Raw genomic sequence first — 27,590 nt, 5'->3', positions numbered from 1 at the left:
TCAATGAACTGTACTGTAACATGCTAAAAAAATTGCAAGCACTTGCAATATGTCTGTGCAGATCTAGATTTGTAGTATGATTTTTCTTTGAATTACAATGTATTCTGGAAATATTTTTTGCATTTTATCCTCATCTTGAAGGTAATGTATTCTGTAGTCTACGAATGGAATAAACCACTGCCCGATTTCTCATGCTACAGTATACGTAGAGATGTCTGTTGTCTCCCTGCAAATATGCAACCCATGCAAAGCCTTTTGCAACACTACTCCAATCTTATTTGTATATACAGTTACAGTAGGATAGCATTATAGAGATTTTTTCTTTCTATTTAGCAGTTTCTAGGTTTAAAGAGGACTTGCTCTGGAGTGGAACACTGCGACACCAGCTGTGAATGTAATAAAAAGACAATACTGTTAACCTTTAAAAAGTAATTCTGTAAAGAATTCTTAATTATTCTAAAGGTCTCAAATGGAGGTTCAAGTTGGTTATGATTCAGTATTACACATTTTTTGTAATAACCCATTTGTCACAAGTTGGTTCTTACTTATTGTACAAGATTACCTCAGTTGATGAGGGGGATTTTAGTTTCTGCCATCAGTGTACACAGACAGAGGGGTGGCACAGTGGTGTGGAAGTCTGTGCTGTGGTCTCAAAGTTCTAGTGTCGCAGGCCTTTCTGGGTGGAGTTTGCAAAACTATTGTTCTTGCTGTTGCCTTTGTGTTCACTTTCACTAGCAGCCAGTTTTTCATTTAAGGCTTGAGGTTCTCGAGAGACTTCATTTCTGGGTTTTCCCTCTCTCCTGCGTGTGTTTTATTTCTGCGTAGACTGAAGCGGCAGGCTCAGACTTGTTCTCTGCAGGGGTGCTCTTCTTCTTCTGTCGAGCAAATTCTATCCTGGCGTATTACACATCCGTTTCCTCTGTGGCGCTGAAGTCTGGGTCTATTTTCCTCGGCGCAAGGTTTATGACGCGTGATGTGAGGCTCCTTAGCCTTCTGGAAGGGCGATTGCTCATCCTGTACATGTGTGACAAGCTTGTAAAAATATCAAACAAGGTCTGCTGAAGAGTTTATAGAGGTTGTCTCTATTCAACTTAAATCGACTCAGATCCCCATCTCTCTCAGTGAAAAATATTCAGGGATTCTGATGTAGATGTTGAATATGTTGACTGCCAGTGTAACAGATAAGCAGAGGTTTATTCCATGCTGAAAAGTAAGATTAGTCTCTCCTGTTGAAACCTAGCTTGTTTTACACGTTTAAAGGAAAATGAATCTCTACTAGCTTAATGTGTTGCTTACACACTGTTAATTTAAACAGTACAATGTCTGCAGAGGTGTAGTTAAAGCTGTAGTTTAATAATGATTCAACATCTTCACTGGATCTCTGGTTACCATATTGAGCATGGTGACTTATAATTCTGGTCCAAAGTGAAGAGTGCCACCTACTGGTGAACAAACATCACCTGCAGCAATAACATGGTGTTCCCTACAGGTTTTCAAAGGGAAAATGTGGAAATGGGTTTCGAATAAATGCTTTGAATAGTACAGTATCTATTTTCAATAGGTTGACGGGGTGTCCCATTAGTTAAATAATAATTTAGTTAATATCTATATCCTTTTCTGAAGTGTGCTATTAGTAGTTTAGTATTTACACAAACCTCAACAGAAACTTAAATGCACTTGTGTTTAAACTGTGCTATTCAGACATATTTCCCCAAATTCTTCTGTATCATACTCATATTAGAGCACTTTATTGTGGAGGTCTTGTTACTAGTGCAAGACACAGTCTCTTTTTTAACCCAGGATGCCTGAAAAAGAAGGTGGGTTACCTTTTTTTTCACAGTTAACGGATAAATTGACACCTGTTATCAGTCCTGAGGTGGGGCTTAGAAGATCTGAAAGTCGTCAGTCGTCACCTGCTCTGGTAAGCCGGCTCTTACACAGTACCTGTCGGCCATAAGCGTTTCAATATTTTATTTACAGCATATTGTGCAAAATCGCACCATTCTGCATTCAAAACTGGTGTAAACATAGTTTTATATAATTAATATACTGTAAACATATGTAGACATACTTCTGAAAATACAGCACTGAAAACAAATGCACATAATATATGAAGGAATATTTTTTGTTTTGTGATTACTTCCATGAGATGGGAATAAAATAGTTACAGATGAAGGAAGTCTCGTACAGTATGTATGTAAGAATTATTTTTTAGAATATACAGGATGATATGCTACAATGCACATGAATTATTGATGAATATGGCAATGTTATTGGCAAGATTCCTCTAACTGAAGCTGTTCGGAAGAAAATTATTGATATGTAGTACTACTGATTATTTAGCTTTGGCAATGAACAAGATTACTATGCCAACAATGCCAGTCATATTTCTTACGGAATGAGATTCTGAAAATAGAAAAAAAACATTAATTTCATACAGTGTAAGTGGGTACACTTTTTAAGTAATTTAATAATTCAGTGTCATTACAGAACTCCTTCTCTTCTAGAATTTCAGATTCCCCTGTTTGTTAAAAATACAGTATATTCTCAAAGACTAATTTAATCTAACAAAGTACGCAAAGCCACGCTTTTCATGTAGCAGTCTTTAGTTGGCATTGATCAGAATAATTATGTTTACTCAAGGTAAACTATACACTATTGTGGTTCCATTTTCTTTTAAACTAAAACAATGTAGACAGCTATACTTTCATATCTTGAAAAATAATACATTTACAAAATGCATCTACTTTTCAGGGTCTTAGAAAATTAACCCTAATTATGTCAAATTGGTGGTTGATGTTATTTTTCATTTTTGATTTATCAGTAAAACATTGGGATTTTTTTTATTTTGAAACCTCTGTGACACGTCCCATTATCTGTAATATGAATGCAACAAACTTTTTCTGCACATAAGACTTAACTGTTTGTACAATACCACAAAAACAGTACATTACCTAATGCAGATATTTTCATTGTCTGATGCCACTGAGCAACCACTGTTAACAGACCATAATCTTTCTAACAAGGAATAGAGTAGTTATGTAACTAGCAGAGCATGATCGTGTTTTCAAATTCCAAGCTTATGTCTGTACTTGTGTTTAAATCTACATGTTTAAATTGAGCTTTTCTCAATACATTTTTGGAGATTTGGATTAGGTAAAAACGTTTGTAATGTGAAAGTACCTAGTTTGTAGTAGATAAAATGTCATTTTCTTACCTTTTTCAAAACACCTGTGGAGTGTGCTGTTCTTCAGAGAAGATCAAGATGACACGATTTTAAATTCAACATCTATCTACAATAGCCTAGCCTATGCATTTCTTGATAGCTTCTGCTTCTGTTTGCTTGATAGCAATGTTTTAACATTGCAAAATGGCTGCACTACAGCCTTGAAATGTCCTGTGGGTCTTTTACTGAAATGGCAAAACAGTTCCAGGAAAAGGTCAATAAAAAGATCAGAGTACTAATCCTGGTGTCATATCTATCTTGTGTATGCTAAGAAGTAGCCCCTCTGAAGCACCTTTGTCTATTTTGAGAAAAAAACATTTCCCCATGAATTTATTTGTAGACAATTTGCTATTTCCTCTGATCCATGTATTTGTTTTATCTTCTGACCAAAGCGTATAAGTATTATTATACTGTACTGTATATGCACACTTCCTGCATGAAATCATACATCATCAGCTGAATAATATATATGGACAAAGTACCAGCAGCTTTTTGCTGCTTTTCTATTTTTGGCTTAGCACGTTATCCTATCCCAAGCTCTGTATGATTCAGAAGATGACGTGTGGTTTACTCATAGTTATTTAAAATGGTAAAGGTGAGTAAATGTTATTTTGTTATGGCAATAAACAATACACAATCTATTTCTAAAATTCAGGATAAGGCAGCAGAAACCATGCTGCACAACACTCACAGTTGTCTATAATTAATGACAACGATAACATAGATCTCACTTTACATCAATAAAATTATTAAAGATTCAACATCTCAAAACCTGTCCATGGCAAGTTTGAAATGAGTTTACCACTTGCATTGTTAGATACACATAAGTACTTAATGCCTTTGAAATAATTTTGTCAGGCATTTTTTTAAAATAATTTCTTAAGGTGACAAGTAAATTTTGTCTTCATGTTTCCTGATGTTCAGTGAACCGAAGGAGCATTGAGGACTCAGAAGCACTTTCTTCTGTTTTGTAACTCCTTTTGACTTAGAGGAAGGAGAAATACAATCTTGGACTGCACAAACTCTTCCTCACGTTTAACAGTACATCCTATTCTATATGTTATACTATATATCCTAACTATATATCTTCTATTTGGCTTTTTTATTGCTTCCCCACATGGACTAGATAATAGATTTGACTCTTTTTCATCTTGTAAATCTTTAAAAGTCTTTATCGTAGAGATGTTTCAAGATTGTTTTTCTTGTTTTATATTTTTAGTCTGCTATCTGTATCAACAAGTGCCATCTATGAAGTGTTTGAATACTCTTATTCACACTTATTGGCCTAACTCTTACATTTCTTTTGAAGATTCTGAAGATTAGTGTTTGCTTATCTATTTTGGTATTATCAGTGACATTTGACTATGGTAATAACTATGACAGAATCAAGATCATTAGGTCTAGGAGAGCAATAGTCCTAATACAGGTACTCCACAATAACTAAATCACCTCAATTGTACTTGGAGCAATTGGAGGATCATTCACCCTTTACATTTCTTAGCAAACTTTACTCAGGCCCAACAACACATTTCAGACACAGGACATCACTTCCTTAGACGAAAGCTCATTTATTATAAATCATCAATTTATAAATTACAAACCTTAAAAGGACAAAAGTAGGGGAAAAAGCATCACGAAGAAAAAAAAGCTGAACAAAAGGTATCTTTGGTGTTGTCTTCTTCGACCACCTGCATCCGATATCACAACACTACTTTAGAAGCATCTTGTCTGAGGAAAAAACATAGGAGAGGATGAAACGATGAAACATAGAAAGTCATAGAAAGTTATAGAAGTTATTTACTCGAGTGTGGAGGGCTCATCCTCTTTGAACATTAATATTTCTGTTTTTATAATGAATATACCGGCTTGGAATATTAGAGGAATTAGAGTCTTCCCCACACATTATCTGTCCTGTGGTCTCTGCTAGATTTTCTAAATGTATGGAAATATTGTGTTCACCAGCCTTCTCTTTAGGACTGGAGTTGTCAATTGCATTTACCTCCTAGACTGTCTCTGTGGCATCATCACAGTCAGCGTGCTGCACAGTGAGTTTTATTTCTGCGTAGTCTGAGTTGGCAGGCTTCTCCGTCCCTTCGGGGACTTTCTTCTCCTTGAGTTTCTCGAGGTCGATGTCGGCATAGTCCACATCTGCTTCCTCCACATTTTCACTGTTTTGGGGTTCATTGGTCTGGGCCTGAGATGTGTCCATTGGCAGTGGGGCCTGTTTTTGAAAACTTTTCAATTAACTCGTAACAAATACACAAAGCTATTAGGCAAATCAATATTTTTATAGCCACTGCTGGAAGTAATACAATCTGTTACTCTGTTATGCATGCTTTGCACCAGATTACAGGTGGCTGGGTTGTAGAATTTTGCCTATCCCTCTTGCAGAGCCTGGACAAGCTAGTGTCTATCTAGTATAGCTAGGATATAGGTAGTATTACAGATATGTGATTCCTAGATGCTACACATGATCTCACCTCATCCCACAGATGTGCAGTGGGGCTCAAATACTGGCAAATGAAACATCCAAGTTATAACTGCTCTGATCTCAACAAAGCTTTGGTAACACTAGCAGAATGAGGATATAAGTCATCCTTTTGAAATATTGTTATGTCTGAAAGAAGCCACGTGAAGATCATCAATGTTAAATCCAGGACTTTTGGGGTAGCATCATCCTGTCAGGCTACAAGTGAGGGCTGTAGGAACTGCACTTCTGTGCAGATCACCACATCTAACTGTCCATCTGCTGTGCACAGGAATTATCGTATTGTTCTGGATAGCTGCATTTCCACTCATGGACTCCCATCAGGGTTGTCTACAAGCCTTGATTCATCACTTGATAAAACCTGGCTCGTCTGCTGGTGACTCCTTCTGAGGGGCTGCTCCAATCCCTATGACATAAAGGTGTTGTTGCTCTCTTGATATGGGGGGAGGGCATTGCCAAATCCCCCCTGTGCCTTTCACCTGTTTACGATCTGTGCCGAATCACATTTCTTGCTAATGAGGAAATTAAAAGGTAATGGAAAGATTACCGAAGTTAACTTGGCCAGTCATGAATGGTTCATTAATTGCTCAACATAACACAAAGACAATTATTCAAAATCTAAAATCCAAATAATGGATTTTCCTAGAAACCTAGAAATATAGATAACAAGTAGTGCTGTAGTTTGAAAGGGATATGGAGATGTCTGTAACAGATCCCCTGTAACAGGTAGTGTAGGGGGTGGGGGGGGGGTACTTGCATGTGAACAGTCTTTATAATATGGACATTTAGGTGTAGTCTTGAACATCCCTAATGTTACTTTTCCTAACATCCCCTATTTTTGACCGAACCTATAACAGTGGAAATCCCACTCAGTCCATTCAGTATCTGCCTTCTTTCGTACCAGCATGGCAACGATTGACTCTGCTACTCAACCTAAAGGTCAGTATAACAACAGGTTGTTGTCAAAAGTGCGTTATGTTCCCCTCACACTCTTACTAAGACTCCCCCTCTGAGACTTGGTCACATCGTCCCAGAGATGTGTGGATCTAAGCAGACAACCCCTGTCTACTCTGAGTGACTATCTATAGGGAACAGTGTCCACGTGTGCTGCCCGTTCCCTGATTTCCTTGTGAGAATGTTAACTTTTCTTTAGTTTTTAGTTTAGGGAGTGTCTCAGTGTCACCCTCTAGTGGCTCAGTCCTATTTTTACACTCCCATTTGGTGTCCCTCTTACAGTATCAAATGCTTGACATTGGTATTTAATCCAAGTGAAAGATTAAAATGATCCTCGTGCACTGTGTTAATGCTTTAAGGAAAACCTTTCGGTAAATGTCACTGATAAGGGATGTATATTATATGCCTGAGGGAATTAATTAAACCAGTTTGCTAAATGTAGTACTGCACTTTTTAATTTGTAACAATCTTTCATTTGGCTTAAGTCCAGTCATGCTCTTTCGCAGCTTGTGACAAGAACGACCCAAAACCCAAAACCCTTCTGTCAACAGACATTCTCTTCTTACCTGTTTGTCATTTATTTCCATCTCAAAAGTTTCAAGACACTTTCGTTTTTCTGATTTACTTTTTTTCTTTTGTTTTCTCAGCCTAGACGGAGAATTTTAAACATAAATATTTCAATACACAAATCATAAGGACCACTTTCCCAGACTAGGGTGGGACATAAGAACAAGTCTTGCAATTGATAATAGACAAAAATGTTGATTAGTGCTGTCTCCTGTAGCCTTGTGACTGGATAAAATGTTAATATTCATATCCACCAATATTTATACACATATGAAGTGCCTATAGTATACATTTGATTCAACTGAAGAAGGAAGGGAATAGTTGCAGTACTTTTACGTTTTATTCTTTGCCTTAAAAGTAAGCTAAGCAAGGACTGAAAGCAAATATTAATGTTGCTGAATGTTAATAACGTAAAACTGTATATTCCCAGTGCACATTCTCATTCATACTTAGAAGAATCAATGCAACTACTTACTAATCAGTATTTGCAAAGACAATGTTGACAACTTTGCAGTATTCTGCACAAAACCTGGGTTAGAAGCGACACATCCAAAGCTTATTTTTCTTTTTTTCTTAGAATTGTAAAAAATGATGGAAACAAAAGTCAGTACAGACCTTTTACATATCCCATTTACGCAGCATCCGATAAAGAAGATGAAAGAAGCCCCCAAAACACCTGCACCAAGTCCAAAAATAGTGTTTGGATGAGTAATGCACTGCCAGATATAATCTAAAAGGAAATCAGAAAAAAATGTGAATACAGCCAGATCCAAGTATTACCAACAGTAGACAGAGTGGGCCCTGTTGATATTACTTTGTGTCTGTACTGAAAACTTGTGATTCTAAATATAAAAAGTATATAAAAATGAATTAGCTTCTTTCTGTCTGAGATTTTCACAATTTCCACTTGGAATGATGTCCCCTTAAACATTTAGTAATTACTTTGTAAGTATAGATAGTAGGGGCCTGGTACAGGGCTTAATCATAGTTAAAAAGACAATAACACAGTATTCCCTATTCAACAATGTCCATTTGGAATTGCTTTCAGAACCCCACTTGACAAATTGCTAACGGATTGCTTAGCTATCGTAAGGTGCTTTATTAATCTGACAGTAATTTTTAGTTCCCGATGAGAACATTAAGTATGGGTCCTATTACAAACCACTATTGTAAATGTGTTGTTTTTCCATTGTGTTGATATTACTACTTTTAGAAATATCTTTTGATAATGAAGGTTACACCAAAGTATCCTAGGTCATTATGGAATAAGCCATCTATGGTTGGCCAAACAACTTGAAAGTTTATTGACTAACCACTATTGTTTTATATAGATTAATAATGTTAAAATTCTACTTTATATCAAAGTAGGCTGGTTTACTGTGTTACCTCCATCCTTCCTGTAAAGGGTATCCTCCACAGTTAATAATGTCCAAAATTGCAAATCTGCAGGTCATTTAGTGTGGTGCAGTTATTCTTAATTACCAAAAGGACAGATAGGCTTGTGTGAATTTGAACAATGACTGACAAATCATTGGAGTTAAAAAACTGTTTCTTTGTCATTTCCTTTATTCTGTATCATACCTCCAATAATGCAGGTGTCATTCACCACTTTGTGCTTACAACAGCCCTGCATATCCACACACTGTTGACAACTTGCATTCACTCCTGTGGTTTCTGCTAATGAATCTAAAGAAAATAAACAGAAATCACGTCACTGCTTCAAGCAGAAGACTCAAACAGTACTTACATAAAGAAAAAAAATAGATTTGCAAATTCTAACCCATATTTGAGAAAACGTGTATTAACAAACTTGTGGGTCCAAGAATGCAGTGTATCATACACATGTAGTACAGTTTACTATCAGAAGTACAAATGCAGTGTGACACAAGGAAAAATGTGAAATGTGAAATTTGAAAAACTGATAAGAACTGTTCTCTTGAAAAGAGAAGTCTGTCAGGGGACCCAATTCAAGTACCCAACATTCAACATTCGCAAACTCATTGACAAAGTGAACCCAATGGACTTCTTCAGAATGAACAGAGGAACGTGAAGCAGGAGACACAGATCAAAACTATGTGTAAGTGCATTTCACTGGGAGTGTGAAACAGGCTACCAGCTATGTTGCTGTAGTTGGTATCTCTTTTTCTTTCAAGAAATGACTGGATGAGATTACAGTAGCTACTAACTTCAAAACAGGTTAAGTGGGCCGAATGGCACCCTTTCACTTGTAGATTTTCTTATGTTCTTCAACAAAATCTCAAACATTGAACGTGTATTAAAATGTATTAAATGCATTCTTATCAGGAGGCTTTTCTGTGATATTTCTTTGAAAGCAAAAAAAAACGTATGTTGATTTAAAAGAGTTTAACACTTACTAATGCAAAAGAAGCAAATAAATATGTAGGTGACAGCCGCCATTCTTCTCAGTTAATGATAAAATCCCTGAAAATATTAAAAATATAATAGTAATGTCATTCACAGGAGTCAGAATTACTGTAATACTCATTGTAACATTCGTGTTACATTTTTTGTTTGTCTGGCATGTAATTCTGTTTCTAACCAGTGTTATTTTGAAATTGCAAACGATATTTGTTTGTTTGTGTGTGTTTTCCACTTCAGACTCCTTCACAGTTCATCACATTCATCAGTTAATGAAGACAGTGTTAAACCAAAAAAAAGTGTTGCACAGAAACACAAAAGTATTGACGCACTGAGCATCTATGTACCCAAAGTAGCTAATTAACCACCAAGTTTTGAACTAGTTCTTTCAACCACAGAAGAAGAATTGTTTGTGCTATTTTTAAATTCTAAAAACTGAAACACTTGTATGTGCAGACAATTGAATGGCAAAACTGTACCACACATAAAGATTCAGACATTTGTTTAATAATAGGACTGGTCTCATACCAAATATTATAATAGTCTGTTTCTCATAGCCACAGACAATATTAAAATTAAAGCTTTGCTGTATTGTAAACCTCTTGCAGTGTTAACTAAAGACCATTTTTCATTTGCCTGAATATTTTTAATAACTATTATTTTTAAAACATTAAGCACAGTACTAATAACCTTGAACTTGAAAGTATATACTTTAAACTATATGTTTTTTTCAAAGGTATTTCTTCCCTCTGTCAAGCTCAGCATTTCTCACTCATTTATGGTTTAGATATTTTAATTATTCCTGTACCTTGTGTTGCACGGTTTTAGCGAAGACATTGTATTGACGTATTGCATTAAATGTTTCCTTTTGGTTTGTGGTGCCTATATATTTTTGCATATATAGCATGTTGTTTTCTCATATACAGTAACATATTGATTGAGGCCCATCTAAATTAATTAACAATAATTAGAGAATCCTGTTGGATATCCAGATAATTGGAATTTCCTTGGGGTAACAAGCCAGAAATTCCAGCTATAAGAAGCAAAATGTTTAAATGTTTCCGTTGTGAATAAGAGAACCAAAGGGGATAGAAACTACATTATATCGATAATGTGACTGCATTGCTCGATACTAGAAACAGCAATGCAGTTCCCCAGCCAAGTTCAACAAACGGGTAGATGTGAACTCATTATATATTCATTAAAAAAACGGCACAATTATTTCATTACATATGGTGAACTGCAATGGACTTGTTTTTTTCTTAATGTATTTCACCTAAATTTAGAAGTGTGGAAGTAAAGTAGATATTGTCTAATTTTTAAGCAAATGGTATATACGCAGACAATTGCCTTACCTTTTTCATGAAATATTTCTTAGGTGAATCTGAGCAGAAGGTCTTCAGTCAGCCTGCCTTTAGTCAGAGTGAGAAGAGGAACACACCGTTTCTGCAGAAAAACTTCCTACTGTATATCTGACATAGCCTCTATTTTGTGCTTTATTTGTGCTCATAAAGCAAGTCTTGAAAGAATTTCCCCAAAGTTAGTGATAGAATATGAAATTCTCAAAGTAATGTTTCTGGTTCTTTGAAAAATCTTCAATAGAGATTTTTTTCCAAATGTATTATGAGCGAATCAAATTTGGAGCATGTCTTTCTTAGCATGTGCAGTGGCAGTACTGACTATCTGTGCATCTACCTGCTGATCTTTCTGTTTACTCATAGGAGTCAAGTCTGCACACTTTTCTTCTCTAGTGCCTCTCTGGGTAATTTGCATTTGGAAACAGTTTTGAAAATACCAGTGATCTATTTAAAGAACTGACCGTGAGTTTTCCTCTTTTGACAGCACGAACGTGCATTTTTCTAAATATATGATAGTCTTAAATATAACTTGCAGACTTGAGCTGGCGTACCATGACTTATAAAGTTATTTTAACAGTAAAAACTAAATGTGATATGTGAAAATGTGACCCATGTGATACAAAGTCTAAAAACATCACATATTAAAACAATAAAAGTATCTTATTTCCTGGTAAGCTTTCAGATTTCTCTGTCTGTGTTCTGTCTGGAGAAATACTGCATTTTTAATAGTTAAACTAGAATTGAATTTCTGAAGATAAAAGAGATACAAGGCAAAAATTGTCTCATCAAAGGTATAATGAGACTTCAGAGGGGTTTCTAAACAGCAACAGTTCATTAAAATTAGGTTTTTCATAACATCTGCTGAATGTAGATGGGACTTTAAAAAACCAGGTGTACCCAATAACAAGAACTGTAGTCAATCTCTAAAATGATGCTTTTGATATTGTCTATTGATCTGAGACAGAGATTTACAGAACCTTTCACACTTGAACTTAAAACTTTCTGGTTCTGATTTATTTTTTTATGTTTGTATTTAGAGCCTGTGTTTTGCACGTTGTTTGCCATGAAAAGGCAGCAACATGCATTGGTTTGAGACTCTTTTTAGACACAAGTGCAGTTTTGTTTTGCAGGTTCCACAAGTTAAAAGCTCTTTCAGTTTCATCCTCATGAGCACCCTTCATGCTCGCCCAAATTGTCTGTCTTTTTTTTTTCTTTTTTAACCTGTCCAATTTAGATTTAACAGGTCTCAAGATTCAAGACTTTGAGTTAAGATATAGAGGAATGGTACACATGACCCACTGAGATATTTGTTGTACTTATTGTATGCTTTTTTCTAATAATAATAACAACCTTATACTAATTATAGAAATTATTGTTATTATTATTTTATTATTATTCACTTTTTAACAGGATAATAAGCAGCAACAGGAGTGAAGCAAGGCCAATCCTGACACAGTTCCTGGAAGTCATCTGTTGAAAGTATTCTTCCAATTCTGAGGCATGGAGGGTTCCAGAGCCTGTTTCTGCAAGCAATTGGATATTCCATCGCAGGGCACACACAAACACAGCCAAGCACACATTCACACCAAGGCCTATAACCAGAAGTCATTTAATCTACAGTTATGTCTACAGTTAGGTCATGTTTGTCTAATCACATGACAGGTTTATGCTCAAGGTTTCTTGATTATAGAGCTTAACCTACAGTACATTTTAAACAACCACTTTGCGTGGTTGAGACATTTGAAAGAAGTGACACTTGCTTATGTATGACACTTTCTTTGCCCTGTATTCCTGCCTTTTCAGGTCTGTTTATACAGAATCGAAATATTAGAAATGTACTTCTCTTCTAAGAACAAGAAAGAATGTTATTTTTTGGCATGCATGGTGAAAAACTATTTTACTTCCTCATTGAATGAAGGAATCCATTCTTCATGTTCACATATTACAGAAAACGTTGAGGTTTGTTTTTTTTTCTGTAAAAGGATATGAGACAAATACGGAAGAATGTTAGTGGTGTGTGTGCAAAATAGCTGAACTGACGTTAGCACAGCACATTATTAGAAACACAACTTAATATGTTTGACATATTATGAGAAAAACATGACTTAGCAATCAATACAAAAATATTTTTTGCCTTAACATATTTAAGGTGTGCAACTTCAGGGTAGGTAAAAAAACAACTTCCAAATACCACTTTTCAAGGCTTTGTTTTTGTCAGTCATAGCATAAAGAGGAAGCCTAGAACCTCTTCCTTTCCCTTTATTAACATTGCAATTGAATTTTACTCCTAGAGCTGACTGTTTGCTGCGTATAAAATGTCATTTAACATTCACTTTCATTTCTTTCATGAGTTAAGGCCCCCTCTACAAAAATAGAACCTTAACATTTCAGGAATTGGAATAAAAGCAGAAATCTGGATAAACAATATGTTCTAATAGGCTGTCTTTTGCAATGTCTTATTAGAAAAATAATGTTACTATGATATGTTGAATACTTTCTAATGAATTTCAAGTGTCTCATACAGGGCCTTTACCTTTAAAAGTACTAATATAAGCCAGGCAGAAAGCAGAATATATAGAAATTGCCACAACTCTGTTTTCCACCTGTCCCTGCAACATTGTTTCATAAAGTAAATGTCTGCATATTAGCATAAGGAAGCTGCTGTTTTCAGTGCCATTTAATTTATTGAAATCAAGTTAAGTTGCAATGCAAAATCACATCAATATTAACACTATAACCTGGGGATTCTACTGGACTGGAAAAGGTTATTTGTCAGTGGGTGACTTCGGAGAAGTTATCAACTAAACAGATTAATATAAAAATATTGATGACTTTACAGCTAACTTATTTAGATCATTGCAACATGAACTCCCATGCAATATGAGTGATATACACAAAGCAGTATCTAACAAGGTCTGAATGCTACTTTCTCTTCCTAATTTTCATAAGCAAGATCCCTTCCTCACTAAAAAAAATGTTCAAGTATGAAAGTGTTGAAAAATTGTAATATAAACCGTCACTTCCTTTTAGCAGTTTGACAGTTTCAGTAACAGTTTTTTTCCATCCCACCACTTGTGTTTTGAAGTGTGCATGCATACATTTGATTTCCTATTAAACTGTGCTATAGATCAAGCAGAATAAATGAGAAATGTACAGTATTTCAGTGTAGCTGCAAGTAAAGACAGCTGCCACAAATTACGTCGTAATTCTGAGATATTAAGTCGCAATTGTGAGATATAAAGCCGTATTTGCGAGATATGAAGTAATTCTGAGATTTTAAATCGCAATTACGAGATTACGAGATGCCATAGCGCGCCTTTTTTTTTTACTCCCTGACAGAAACGGGCTTCCATAGTGAGGGTTACAGACTGATCTGATCTTCTTCAAAGTTATAAATGTTTTTTAAAGGGTTTTCCTCGTATACTAATTGTCAGCTGAACAGGCATAGAATAGACGAGTCTCAGAGTCTCGTTGACTAATGAATATATTGCATGTCAACATATCAAAAAGTCCTTTGATACATTAGGAATGTCTTCCCTGGGATCATCGATAGTGAGGTGAAAACTACTGTATCTATATTCTTCCTTTTGCCTAGGTGTTCATCAGTAATTGTGATAGTAAAAAAAAGTATGGCAGCAAAAATAAGAAAACACAAAGACAAAGTGAATTGTGAAAAAGTGTTATTGACCAATACAATAACTCATCTGGTACATTCAAGTTAATACATTATTCATTTCATATGTACAGGTATTACCAACAATACAGAATCACATCAGGGTTTTTGTTCTGTCTTCCCATGTATATCATTACTGCTAAATGAAAGTTTGTGCTTTGACACTGTTCTGAAACCTTGAAAAGCGGATTTTGCTAAAAAAAAACAAGGTTTGAGCTTGATGAATAAGGCTTACAGGCTTTGATGTCTTAAGGTACTGTAGTATGTTTAATATGTAAACCAATGTCAAGGCTCATATTATTCCAGTATTGTATGTCCACATGTTTCTGCATGTCCGGAGGAGAAGGGTATGACTGTTAGTTGTGTCCACCTTTCCGTGGAAGAAATGACTTCAGGTCTTGTGACTTTTTCTATCAACCATTTAGCTAATGTCTCTCTAGAGTGTTCCAAAGTAACCCTGGGAAACTTAAATCAGAAGAAGAAACAATCGCAATATATTTCCCTCTCCCACACCAAACAAAAGTCTCCCTAGATATTTAGTGGGCAACCAGGCTGTTGAACAATCCTCACTACTATCAGCATGATTGTGGAATGGCATTGTACTATATACTGGAACGGAAGCTTATACTTGAAACTGTTATACTGTATATGCCACAGTAAAGAAAATAAGCTTGCAATCTTCCAAACTAAGACTAGACAGCACTAACAACCATGTGTGATACATGAGATTTTTTGCACTACAATTCATTTGGCAGTGCCTTTAAGTGGAGCAAAACAGACTTTGGAAAGCATAGCACAAGGGACTTTCAATTTGAGTGCCCTTTCAGAAACGTGAATCCTGATTCGATTCTTATTATGCAAAAAAGTCAAACAGTCAATGTACACATCTCTGCTTTGCAATAACACCTAAAAAAAACAACAAAAGAACCAGTGTGACATTTGTGTTTGCCATACAACATTTTTTTCAATTTTACAAATAAATAAAACCTTAAACATCAACCACAGCATATCTATATATAAAATGTTATAAATTATTTATTTTTATCTGAGTCAGTTTGAATCATTTAAAGAAGAGAAGAAAACAGCTGATTAATGCACTGAGGTTAGGACTTAAGACATCTAGTGCTAACATTTAAGATACCGTGCAAGATATTTACATAAACTGTGTGTTGTGTTGGGTTTGAAATGTCTGTGTAGTCTATGCCTATAGAGATGTCACCTGAAAATGCTGATTCGGGGATCATTTCTAACCCCAAAAAAATAATCCAATAAGGAGTAATGGGGAAAGGTTTGAGGCTAAATGGAATTTGCATCTTTCCTGACATTCCAGAATTCCAGTTTCATTTTAGGCTAGATCAAGCTAAATATACTTAAATAAAAAAAGGATTATTACAATTAATGAAGGACAGACATCAATACCTCCGTGACACAAAGGAAATATTGCACTAAGAATTGTATGGTGGAATTGATTTAAGTTGGAAGTAATTTAATTCTTCTACAAATCTGTACTGTGCCGTTATTATTCCATATGAAATATTCAGAAATATTGTTTTGCAGCCCAAAGATTACTATTGATTATAGGAAACCTGGACTTACTTTCTTTTACTTTAATCTCAACCAATGCCCCAGTTGCTATTGAATATCTGAACAATTATTGTATAATGACTTTAATAATTAGGATATTTGCGTTCTAAAGCATTGCAGCATTAGAAACTGCCAGGTTTACAGAAAGTGTGAATTACAGGCTCTAATGACAGAGGGATGTACAGTAGATGTAGACCTGGTGTTTTCAAATCAATCTGTGTTAGTGGTGTCGCTAACCCCCTTAAATAATGCTGAAGATCGGAAAATCATTCTCAGTTCAGAGAATGATCAGATGTACCCCCCCAACTCCAGAAATAAATTAAGAAATCATGTGAGGTGCCCCACACCCCACTTTAACCCCAAATTTGTTCAGGCAATACCACAATGAAATGGTTCCCAGTCCCACAGTTTATGGTGCCAGCCCATTATTTTATAATGGTCTCTAGATGTTAGAAGTTACACACAAAGAAGTCTTTGAAGTAGCAATATTGCCTGGCATGTCTCCATCTTGGTGCCTCATACACACAAAGCATATTAATACAGCTGTTGAAAAGGAAGAGCCCGTATCTGACGTTTCATCTGAAAATACATCCTAGTTTGAATATTTGCAGCTCGATGGGATGGTTATATATGTGTGAAATTAAGAGGACATTTCTTTATTAAATTTCATAGCAAAAATAAGTATTGTTTATCTGATAGTGGGTCTGATTGGCCAAGAAAGGGTTTCTGCTTGTATTCACATGTTCCCTCATTCACATGAGCACCTGTGGCATAAAAGATATATTTGATCTATACAGCAAAAATACAGGGAAGGAACAATAAGCAATGTCTTATGCGGGTCAAGGAAATGTCAGGAGCCCTTACCTTTGCTCCTAATTTATACAGTGAAAGCGAAAAGTCTACAGAACTCCAAGCTTTTAATATAATTAACTTGATATGCCTTAATCATTTCAAAACTCGCATGTGCATAAAGAATACTGACAAACAGGACTGCTGTGCATACCAAGATTGAATGTAATCTTGCATTCTTAATAATACTAGTAAGTAATTCATGCTTCTAGAAATCATCCCAAAACACTACTTAGGTTTCAGTTCCTCCTTAGGAATCAGCTGTACCAAATTAGAGTAGTTAAATTTATGTGGAGCAGCACTAGTTTTGTTTGCGCAATAACAAGAGGGAGATATTCTGACCACTCTTTAGGCTGAAAATGGTTTTCTATCAGCTATCCCAAGCACCTAGCCAGTACAGGTATCAGACACAGTGAAACTGAGATGAATAGTGGGGAAGAGAATCAGTTGTGTTGATATTTGGGAAACGGATTTCATTTGGACTTGATCTCTGTGTATTCGCTTGTGTCGTCCATATGCGCTGAGACATCTTTGGGCTGGCATCTGGAGAATTCTAGTGACGCGTACTGGACGTCTTGTTTCTCTCCATCCGGGACAGACCTGATGTTTTGATAATCGCTGTCCTCATCCTGTGAGAGACAGACATGGCATTAATATTGCTCTATTGCTCTGTTAAAGTGACCGATTCAACTGGGCAGTTGTGATTTGCCTTCCTTTGATCTCTTCCAATAGGATGCTTCTCGTTCCCTTTTTTTCATTTTAGAAAAAACATTTTGTTCTTACATTCAGATAAACTAATGCAAGCTTCGAATATCTCAGGCCCGTCTTTTTATTACAGAGGACATTCTGGTAGCTACTGATGTTCATCTGAGGACCACTACAACAAATTAATCAAAATACTGATTATTTATCAGCCTAACGAAAATGCATTTCTATTTTATTACTATAAGATTTTTTTTTTCTTTTGCCAGGAATTAAATATGAAAATCATGCTGACATCCTAAAACATCTACTGTAAATCTAAGACATCCATTCATGCGTCATGCTGTAACAGGAAAATGTTACCTTTGCTGAATGAAAGATATGAACGCTTCATGTAAATAATTTGTTTCATGGGGCTCTGGTGGCAGAATACGTGAAGTTATGAGGTAGAAATGAAATACAAGCACAGTTTTGCAGCCCATTCTGAATGACTGTATGCCAAAGCAGGAATATTACGGCACATTAATGTCATTGTCATACACAATAAGACAATTTGACTTCACAAAGCAACCATGCTGGAGACCAGCTATGGATGAATGGTTATGTTTACTGTGAGAACTGCTGAATGAGGAATGAGTACAGCATGCACAACTGTCCAGTAAAGCAGGTCAGTTTTGTGTTTATGTGAGGAGAAATGAGTGGATCCTTTAAAAGGCTTTACCGTTTCAGGAAAAAAACACATCCTTACCGTTGAAGGCTCTTCTAGGATTGAGTTAAACTTTGTGCCCAAAAGTTCTGTCTTAAGCTGTTAGAGTTGAGAGAGAGACACGCAAAAATGTAGTAAAGGACAAGCAGACGAGGCTGGAGTAATTAGTACTAAAGGACAGCAGATGTGACTAGAGAACTTCTGAAGTCACAAAGCGTGAGCAAATGTAGACTACAAAAGTAAGGTTACCATCTTTTCCACAGTATATTTCCCCTGCTTGCATATCAGAGGCCTAGCGATAACACCCGATAATTCTGTGTCCAGATTGGAGTGGCAGGTCATGTTTTCTCTTTTTGGAGGGTGAAAGGTTTTCTTTTCCGTTCAAATTTCAGCTGGACATGTGCTTCAAAAACCTGGACTGGACAGGTGAGGCCTAGACAGAGGCAGCCTTCACTAAAAGAAATATTTAGTGTTATGTACTGTATCTCCTTTGCGACCTGCCGTAGTTAGTACTCAAGGGACTGTGGGTAAAACTGTAGAACATTTTAGTTGAGTTTGTTGTGAGTTTGTGTTGTTTAAAATAAAGGAAAAGCTGCATTTTCCACTCACCTCTGTTTCATGTTTGATTATTGCCGTTAAAATAAATGAACATGATTTCCCACAAAAGAACACAACATTTAGGACTGTATGTGTCAGGAAGAGGAGAAACACTGAGATTTTTTAGGTTTAGTTTCTTCTGGGTTTTGTTTCAACTTGAGTAATCAATTAAATAATCAATCTAATTGCTTTATTATTCCTTATGCACTTAAAATTTTACAGTTGATTACTCAAAACATGAACTTCAATAAATATACAGGTATATATAAATGTTTTAGGGACTAGAAATCTTGCTAATTTATTAAATTAAATTAGACCACCTCTATAGCTGAAAGCTTGGGTGAAACAAAAATAATTAGTGAGGTTACAAAAAGCAAACTGCAATCTCCAGGAAAGTTCAATACCTTTTAGTGATGGTTAATTAGTTAATTATCAGGAATAAACTCATTTTAAATGCACATGAAAGTGTGCCAGGTTAGTTAGTTACTGGCAGCATATGATTTGTGTAGCTTAGATTGTATAGCTTTTCAAGTAAAGACAAGAAAGCCAGTTTTCTCAAGGATTAAAATAATATCCCTAGTTTATATGAATACTGTATAATGCATGTTAAAAGATGGCAACGTTTTTTTATAGTTTAAATTATAAAAAAGTAGAAGTTTTGTAATAAAGAGTTGGGGAGCTGTGTTAGTGTGCAACTGCAAATGAACAACCAGATGTTATTTAGGAAATACTGAATTACAGAAAGGTAAAAAGACAGAAGACAAATACAAATGAAAAATAATGTAAAAGTTCCCACCATTTTCCAGCTATCAAAGTCTCTTAATTTTCTGTGCAAGGCAGAAATCTCTCAATTTATTGAGCGATTTCTGTCTCCCACACATCACCTGGAATTTGTCTCCCAGATTTCCTAAGAACATAAAAGTTTCAGGCAAGCAGTGGGCATCTGTGCCTGTTTTTTTGTTTTAAATGCACTTCCATCTAGTTTGCACTGAGGTACTCTCATTCATGTACTGTAGCATTCTGAATAAACCTGCTGTGTGGACTTTGTAATGCTATTGGGGATTGTAAATACAGTACATGTACAGTATCATGTATGTAGTCTTCTTTGTTCTAAATTTAAAAAGTTCTGTTCCTTCAGCCTGTCAGTGTAGGACAGTCCCTTAAGCGTCGTAACGCATCTGGAATATTTACATATCTTTGGTTCTCTTCCTTTTGCTTTCCTTATCTTAATATTCCTTCCACCACAGGAAGGTATGTAAAAAATAATGACTCTGATTTTTAATTGTTCACTTTGAAATCCATCTAGATCTGAGCTACACAATTTACATTCCTTCTAATTCACTGAACTGGTAATATTTTCCAACAAGCACCTCCTCTTTTGCTTCATTGATGTTTAGTAGGAATATAACAACTCAATATACAGTACCTGAGGTGTTGGCTGGATTAAAGTAGCACAATAGAGGGAGATGTAAGTGCCTCATATTCAGTGGGCTTTAAAAACTTACCAGCAGCACCTTATTTGCATAGTGTCATTGAAGTATTTCAAAGTGCTTTTACAATAAAATGTAGAAGGCATAAAACCAATTCCAGTTTAACTAAATTAGAATGTATTCCTAATTCATATAAATTAGTACATGAATTACTAGGTTTATTATTTTGTCAACCTGACTAGAACTGGGGAAATCTGGTGGATTCTGACTTAAAGGCACTCAGTCAGAAGCCCACAGATGGCAACAGGATTAATATGGCAACAACACACCATCAGTAGAGTACAAGACCATCTCACAATGGTCAAAACCTAGATTGCATTCTGCATTAGCCCCAGCACTGTGGGAAGTGTTTTTTAACAAGATGTAACCACCAAGATACAGGCACGTCCACACACTCCACACTTACTTCTCTGTCTTTCTAGCTCCTCGATGTTAGTTCTTTTTGTCTGCTTCTAATATTTTTAATTTGCAGAGTTTCAGTTCCTGTTTAAGCTCTACTTTGTATGCAGAATTATTTGCTCTGAAGACTGCTCTGAGAAAAAAAAACTCTGGGCTCTTTTATAATGCAAATGTTTGAGGATACAGTCTAAATTTGTTTAAGTTTTGTCCATGCTGAGGAAGAGAGGCAGACAGCTGTAGTGTGAAATGTTTGAAGAAAGCATACTGACATTTCACACCAATTGGGAAACCACACTCACTGTTAGTGGTACAAATATTCTTGCACCATGTATTGTTTGTCCCTTGCTTTCAGTGTTTAAAAATTAGTGTTGTCATTTTCATTTACAGTAACTCTCAAGATTGACCATGGGTGTGCTTTGAATTAAAAAAAAATGAGAATTCGTATTTTTATAGCAGAACTGATGACTTTATTCCTCTCTCCTGCCGCACCACAATCATGTCATATGGAAATTCTACTGAGCTCACTCATCAAAAACTGTGCAAACCACCATCGCTAGCACAAGCAAAAAACATTTTTTCCCCCATCTTTAAGCTTGATAATTGGACGACGAGACATTTGAACTAATGTAAGTGCTTTGCCTTATGAGCCCCGAGTCTCTAACAAACTTGGGCTTATGATTCTAGAATCTTTTGCATTAAGACAGGGTGCCCTGTCATTCTGATTGCACTACGGACCAAGTGGATTACTGAAAGGGATATATAGTCTGGAAAAACTGGCAATTGAAGGTGGCACCATAGCATTAAGTACTCTACATGCAATACAGTACATGTAGTATTTAATGCTACAGTACCACCTTAAACAAGCACCAGCAGAGTTCAGCTAAACTGACAAAATGTGGTCAGGGGTTTGGGGTATTGTCTAAATATTCACAGAGCTAAGGACAGAGTGAGTGATTGAGTACTCACCACCTTTTTCCTTAGACTCTGCTTTTCCTTTTTCACATCGCCGTAGACCAAGGCTGGGCTCTCTAGTTTCATGCTAAGGTCCTGACTAGGGTTGGCATTCTCCCTGGAAGCAGAGGTGTCCATTGTTTTTTCATTAGGAAGTTTATTTGTCATCATGAAAAGCACAGGTAAATGAAAGAGAGAGGAGAGCAGTACCATCACATAACTTTGTGTTACATTTTATTCAATTGTTTTTAAGGTTCATATCAGTAACTGTTCATATAATGGATATTAATTATATATGCTATTTCTTGCTGATCTCATCCATGCTTTTATTTTTATGTGCACAGATTGCTTAGATATCAGAATTCAGCCATACGAAATTAAGTTAACTCTGACATATAGTATATTATTTCACATACACACAAACAGAAGAGCCACTTCCATCTAATAAGCATTCAGTGCACAGCTTTCAGCTTTCAGTGTTTCAGTGTGTATTACTGGGTCAGAGGTGCCAGTAAAACATTTTTTTTCCTTTTCCTTAGTAACATGCTCAGACTGAGCTGATAAAACAGAAACAGTTCAGTTTTGTGATTTTGCTGTCTTTCACTTGAGTACCGTAAATCTCTACTTCCTCATCTGTTAGATTTCAAACATACTTTGTCAACAAGTGCATGAACCCAGATCTTTCCAGTGTAAAGACCAATTTGTTCCCGGTTTCTTTCCATAATGGAATGTTGTGTTCATTTGTGAATGTACCAAGAACTGCATGGCTGTAATCTCACATCGGATCATTCACTCCAGTACCTGCCTAGCATTGCCACAAAATTTGTGGGGAAAAATACATTTCTAGACTGCAGGTTAAATCAATGGTCGGAAAGTATATTCCATGTTAAGGAACTTTCTCATGGGAATCCCTCACAAATGACATAGAAAACTCATATCAGTTTTTAAAATCCTGTCTCAAAGCTTATAGTATTTTTTCCAGCTTTCATTTTCACTTTGGTTAAACTACCTGGGGTCAAATTGTTGCATAAAAGCTCCTTTTAGATATATACATATTCTACATTACATCCATTCACCTATCTATTATCATTCTGCTTGTCCTGGTAAGGGTTTTAGCCTCTACTTTACATCCATCCTTTATTGTACAGAGGGTCACAGGATCCTACCCGAACAAGCAGGGAGCACAAGGCAGGATACACCATGGGCAGGACACTGGCCCCTCATAGACATTCACAAACATGCACACAACAGGGCAGTTTTCCCAGAAGCCATTTAACCCACCAGTTAATCCCTACAAGTCTTTGAACTGTGGGAGGAAAACAGGGCACCCGGAAGAACACGGGGAGAACATACAAGCTCTACATAGATAGCACCTCAGGAACTGAACTCAGGGTTCTAGCAATACAATGCTGACCACTGTGCCACCATGCCTCCCATTAATAAGTTACAAAACAGTGTAATTATTATACTGATGTATTAATAACATATAGTTCAGGTGGGTAGCTGCGTCAGCATGCGTAGGCTGCAAAGGAGAAAGTAAAGGTTTATTCCATGCTGACAAGAGAAGAAAAGAAACACAAAGTTCCCGAACACCCAAAGAAGGCTCCACAGCTGAAATGTTGTGTTTCTTTTCTTCTCTTTTTAGCATGGAATAAACCTTTTCTTGTTCCTTAATAACATATACTTACTCTATATATAATTTAAGATGTTATATATATTTACTGCACATGTTATATAATATAATGTTATGTAATTATTATATGTTCTAGAATTATAATAATTATTATATTAATGTTATATAATATACTTAATATATTAAGTATATATTAATAGCTTATTATTAATATATACTTACTTTATATGTTATATAGTTATAATGGTATCATTAATGTACAGTTGGTTATAAGTTCTGTGAGGATTGAATTTAGAGTTGTGGAGGCTGATAATGAACCCGTCAGCAGTCACACTGCCTGGTGCGATGTTACTCTCTGTACTCACTTCTGGTTGTTCCGGCTTATGTATCGGACCGCAGCAATGATTAATCCAATTACTGCCACTCCTCCAATTGTGCCAATGATCACTGCCAAAATGTACTTCTCTAAGAAAAAAAAATAGAAGGATAAGGACATGGATGACATAGTCTTCTTCTTAATCTCAAATCTGGACTTTTATCAAAATCCCTGTTCTTTAAATGCCACTATTTCCTAGAAAGAAGACAGAATAAAACAGAAGGCCAATGAAAGTATAATTTAGATCAGGGGTTTTCAATCAATGGAGCAACTTGTATGAAATACAAGTTGAAAGGCAACCTTCAACATGTTCAAGAGTTGAAAGCAGTCAGTTCAAATGAATCCTGTTACTAAGTCAATTAGGGTTTTGAGGAATTCTTTCAAATTTGAATTAAGATATTAAATACTTTCATTAACCATTTCCTATTATTCAACTTTAAGAAGCTGCCTGAATTATTAGTTCCTTACATTTGCTAGGAGTGTTATCGAACAAGCCTTTCCTCCATCAACCAACAACAAGTACCAATCGTGTGACTCAGACACTCAAAGCTTTTTCATTTATACCGGGTACGATCTACTATCTGAATATTTGGCTTTCTTAGGAAATTGTATGTTGTAATTTTTTTGTCTGCTAGTCTGTGGTACTGTAGTAAAAGTCTAGAATTACTTTTTAAAGATTTCTTTCTCTTGGTCTAAAAATATTTTTTTTCTCAGCCATATTCTTTTCATTTGTTAGCTTGTATTGGTGTAAGTCACTCGGATTTAACACCCTCATTTGTACAAATGTTTAAAATGTATGATGGCACTCTCTCGGGTTCCATTGATACTCATGAGGGATAAGAAAACAGTATTTGTGTTGTGAGTACGATCACAAAACACAGTAATGGCCACGCATGAGTAGAGACTTTACCATTTGCTAGTTATTGTTTCAAAGCACATGGATCATGGCTACATAGATACAATACATGATCCAAACATCAAAATACTTTTTCTATTCTCACCTTCCCCCTACTTAGAACACTGCAGCCCCTATTGAGTTATACTATAAGGAAGTTGACTGATGTCTTACTTTCCTGCTGCAGTTCCAGTCTGACTGTCTCAGTACCATACAGGTTGCTCATGCTGCACAGCACGTTGAGCCCGGAGGCCGGCAGCTCTTTCAGCTTGATCATGCTGGTGGTCACATAGCCATCGATGTGAGTGTAATAGTTGAACTTGCTCTCGGTTTCGTTGATGGTGAGGTTGAGGTTGGGAAGGTGGAACTCGATGTTTGGCTCAGGGTTTCCAGAGGCCACGCAGACGCACTGGATGCCCTCTCTGACCATGGTGCACTTCGATTCCATGAGAAACACTGGAGCAACTGGCGAAAGGGGGAGAAAAAACATGATGGCATGAGTCATGAGGGTGTGGCCCTAATGAAAATACTTTCAAATGTTTCATATCTTTTCTAGCTGGCTGAATTACTGGCGTGAAACAAGCACTCTTAGAATGCTGAAAAAGGCCACTATCATCTTCCTGGGCCAGAACAATCCCCAGATCTCGAACTGAAAACCAGTTCAACCAGTAGAATGTATAATTCTACACATTTACACATTTAGCCATGCCCCTTGGACCACACCTACACCATCTACCTCATTATGATTTCTTATTTATTGCACATCTCCAGTCATTGTTTACATGTCTGCATTCTTACATTCAAATTGTTTACTTGTTTACTTGTACATTGTCTACTATTTGTTTGTATATTTGTCTTGATGCGCTGTCTGCACTTTGTGTTTTTACACTTGTTTCAACAATTTAGAGACTTTCTGTCAGTAAGAATTCCATTGTACCAGTACATGTAGTGGTTACATATGGCAGTAAAGTTCAATTTAGTCCCACGTGCCATCATTTCATAATGACTTCAGCTGAAGATGATCATGTAAAAAGAGTGGGATTGGGCTGCTATTTTAAATGGGCTATTCCCATTTTCCCATGAAACTGTGAAAGAGCGTACAACACCCCCCCCCCCCCCTCCCATTAAGAAAGCAAAAAAAGAAGTAAGAAGGAACAGCCCATGGAATATCCCCAGGTATCCTAGTTTCAGCTACAGGATATGTGGTCGTTCCAACAATGAGGAAAAAATTCAATTTTAGATGAAAAGATCAAGTCTTAAAGTATAAAAAACAGGTTCAAAATAGACCCACTACAGTTTTAAGTTATATTTAATCAATATATAATCAATATAATGTATGCGACCTGATTCGGTGGTATCTATGCAATAATGTGACACAAAATGAGCTCTAGTCAATGAAGCAGATAGATAACCATGGTGCAAGATTTTTAAGGCCTCTACCCCAAATATGTAAGACTGTGCACTGCTACTCGCATTAAGAATACTAACAATTGTAAGTTTGATGTTATTTATTTTCATTTGAAAAATACTCGTCTAGATTGCAAATAGCGCTCTTACACTCCACAGTGATGTTGATGACTCCACTGGCTCGGCCGTACTCGTTCTCCGCCAGACAGCGGTATTCCCCGTCCCCCTCGTATGTGATGTCCGAGATCTCCAGCACCGAGTAGCTGTCCGCGATGATGGTGCCCACCAGGTTGCCGTCTTTGATCCAGGTGAGGGTTGGCACAGGATTTCCCACGGTGCTGCAGTGGAGAGAAAGACTGGAGCCCTCCTGCACTGTTAAGGAGGAGTTCACTAATGGCTCTCGTGGAGGATCTATGCACAGAGAGAAAGCAGCATAGATCACAGCATTAGTCTTGTAATGGGAGCCACACACAACCATTGATGCTGTATTTCAGTGGTGCATGAAGTGAGTTCCTTCCTACACGCAAAGCGCTTCCTTTTGTGTTGAAAAGCACAATAAAAAAGCCGAGTAATGATGATGATGTACTCACACTTGACAGCAAGATAGAGGGATCTGTTCATCGAGCCATAACCATTGTCGGCCATACAGGTGTAGACACCCTGCCCATCAGCTTGAATGTCCTCCATCACCAGGGAGGAGTTCAGGGAGATCTCCTCTTGCAGATCAAGGCCTTCTTTGATCCAGGTGATGGTCGATGGGGGGTTGCTGTCCACTAGGCAGTACAGGAGCACTGTGCTGCCTTCCATCACCTCAGTGGATAAGTTCACCTGTACCAACCTTGGCGCATCTGTCCCCAAAAGAAATAAATACCCATCTCTTGCATTGCCTCTTGTCTCAATAAAGTCTACTATGAACTAATCACCTAGCATCTGCATTCACATATTCTATCCACCTGCGTCCTCCTCAGCATTGTCATGAAATGTCAAGGCAAAGGCCAAACTAAGTGTTTTATAATTTTTGTTTCGGTGCAAGGCTACTTGAGATCTTTGATAATATGAAAGACACAGTATAAATTCACAATAATCACATGAATAAATAATAATTACTGGGAAATGACAACTAAAACTTAAAGGAGAGAGTTGAAGTCAACCAGTGTTCAAAGCAATGCACCAATTTTGTGATCTGGGCAACTGTGCTGTAGAAGGTGCCATACTTGGGTGAGACATTAAACTGTGGTTCAGACTACTTGATAATCAAAGGCACTATTTGGAAATCACTTTTGAATATCTTCCTGTATGATGTTGAATGAGCTAAGAAAACCATCTTCTGCCAACTACTGTTGTTTTTCTCAATGA

At 36.5% G+C, this 27,590-nt stretch overlaps 2 protein-coding genes across 10 annotated transcripts in view; both read right to left on the bottom strand.

Annotated features, from left to right (window-relative positions):
* Positions 1-4,778: 4,778 nt before the first annotated feature.
* LOC148815077 (uncharacterized) lies at positions 4,779-11,306 on the bottom strand. Of its 3 annotated transcripts, none has more exons than XM_088905878.1 (7): positions 10,970-11,306; positions 9,611-9,677; positions 8,817-8,921; positions 7,851-7,965; positions 7,235-7,316; positions 5,226-5,447; positions 4,779-4,954 (listed from the first exon to the last, which is right to left on the bottom strand). In XM_088905878.1, exons 2-6 carry the CDS (start codon positions 9,651-9,653, stop codon positions 5,229-5,231), a joined length of 564 nt encoding a protein of 187 aa, XP_088762004.1. In that variant the 5' UTR covers positions 9,654-9,677; positions 10,970-11,306; the 3' UTR covers positions 4,779-4,954; positions 5,226-5,228. The 3 variants fall into 3 exon arrangements, with proteins under 3 accessions (XP_088762004.1, XP_088762005.1, XP_088762006.1); XM_088905879.1 differs by having other exon boundaries at positions 7,851-7,911; XM_088905880.1 differs by lacking the exon at positions 9,611-9,677.
* A 3,329-nt stretch (positions 11,307-14,635) lies between these two features.
* The window catches only part of mag (myelin associated glycoprotein), a 40,961-nt gene continuing 28,006 nt past the window's right edge, over positions 14,636-27,590 (bottom strand). For 3 of the 7 annotated variants that reach the window (XM_088905863.1, XM_088905865.1, XM_088905864.1), the window contains exons 6-12: positions 26,825-27,082; positions 26,385-26,645; positions 25,002-25,292; positions 23,922-24,021; positions 21,939-22,041; positions 18,529-18,585; positions 14,636-17,707 (exon numbers count right to left, since the gene is read on the bottom strand). In XM_088905863.1, the coding sequence (XP_088761989.1) occupies positions 17,552-17,707; positions 18,529-18,585; positions 21,939-22,041; positions 23,922-24,021; positions 25,002-25,292; positions 26,385-26,645; positions 26,825-27,082 (1,226 nt within the window). In that variant the 3' untranslated portion in view covers positions 14,636-17,551. The remainder of the gene's footprint in view (positions 17,708-18,528; positions 18,586-21,938; positions 22,042-23,921; positions 24,022-25,001; positions 25,293-26,384; positions 26,646-26,824; positions 27,083-27,590) is intronic. The other 4 variants (XM_088905868.1, XM_088905869.1, XM_088905866.1 and 1 more) reach the window with 3 other exon arrangements.

Source organism: Atractosteus spatula, chromosome 25 (genome assembly GCF_055471065.1).
Source record: "Atractosteus spatula isolate fAtrSpa1 chromosome 25, fAtrSpa1.hap1, whole genome shotgun sequence".
Taxonomy (NCBI): Eukaryota; Metazoa; Chordata; class Actinopteri; order Semionotiformes; family Lepisosteidae; genus Atractosteus; species Atractosteus spatula.
The sequence above is the reverse complement of the archived record's forward strand: the minus strand, read 5'-3'. Positions and strand labels throughout refer to the sequence as shown.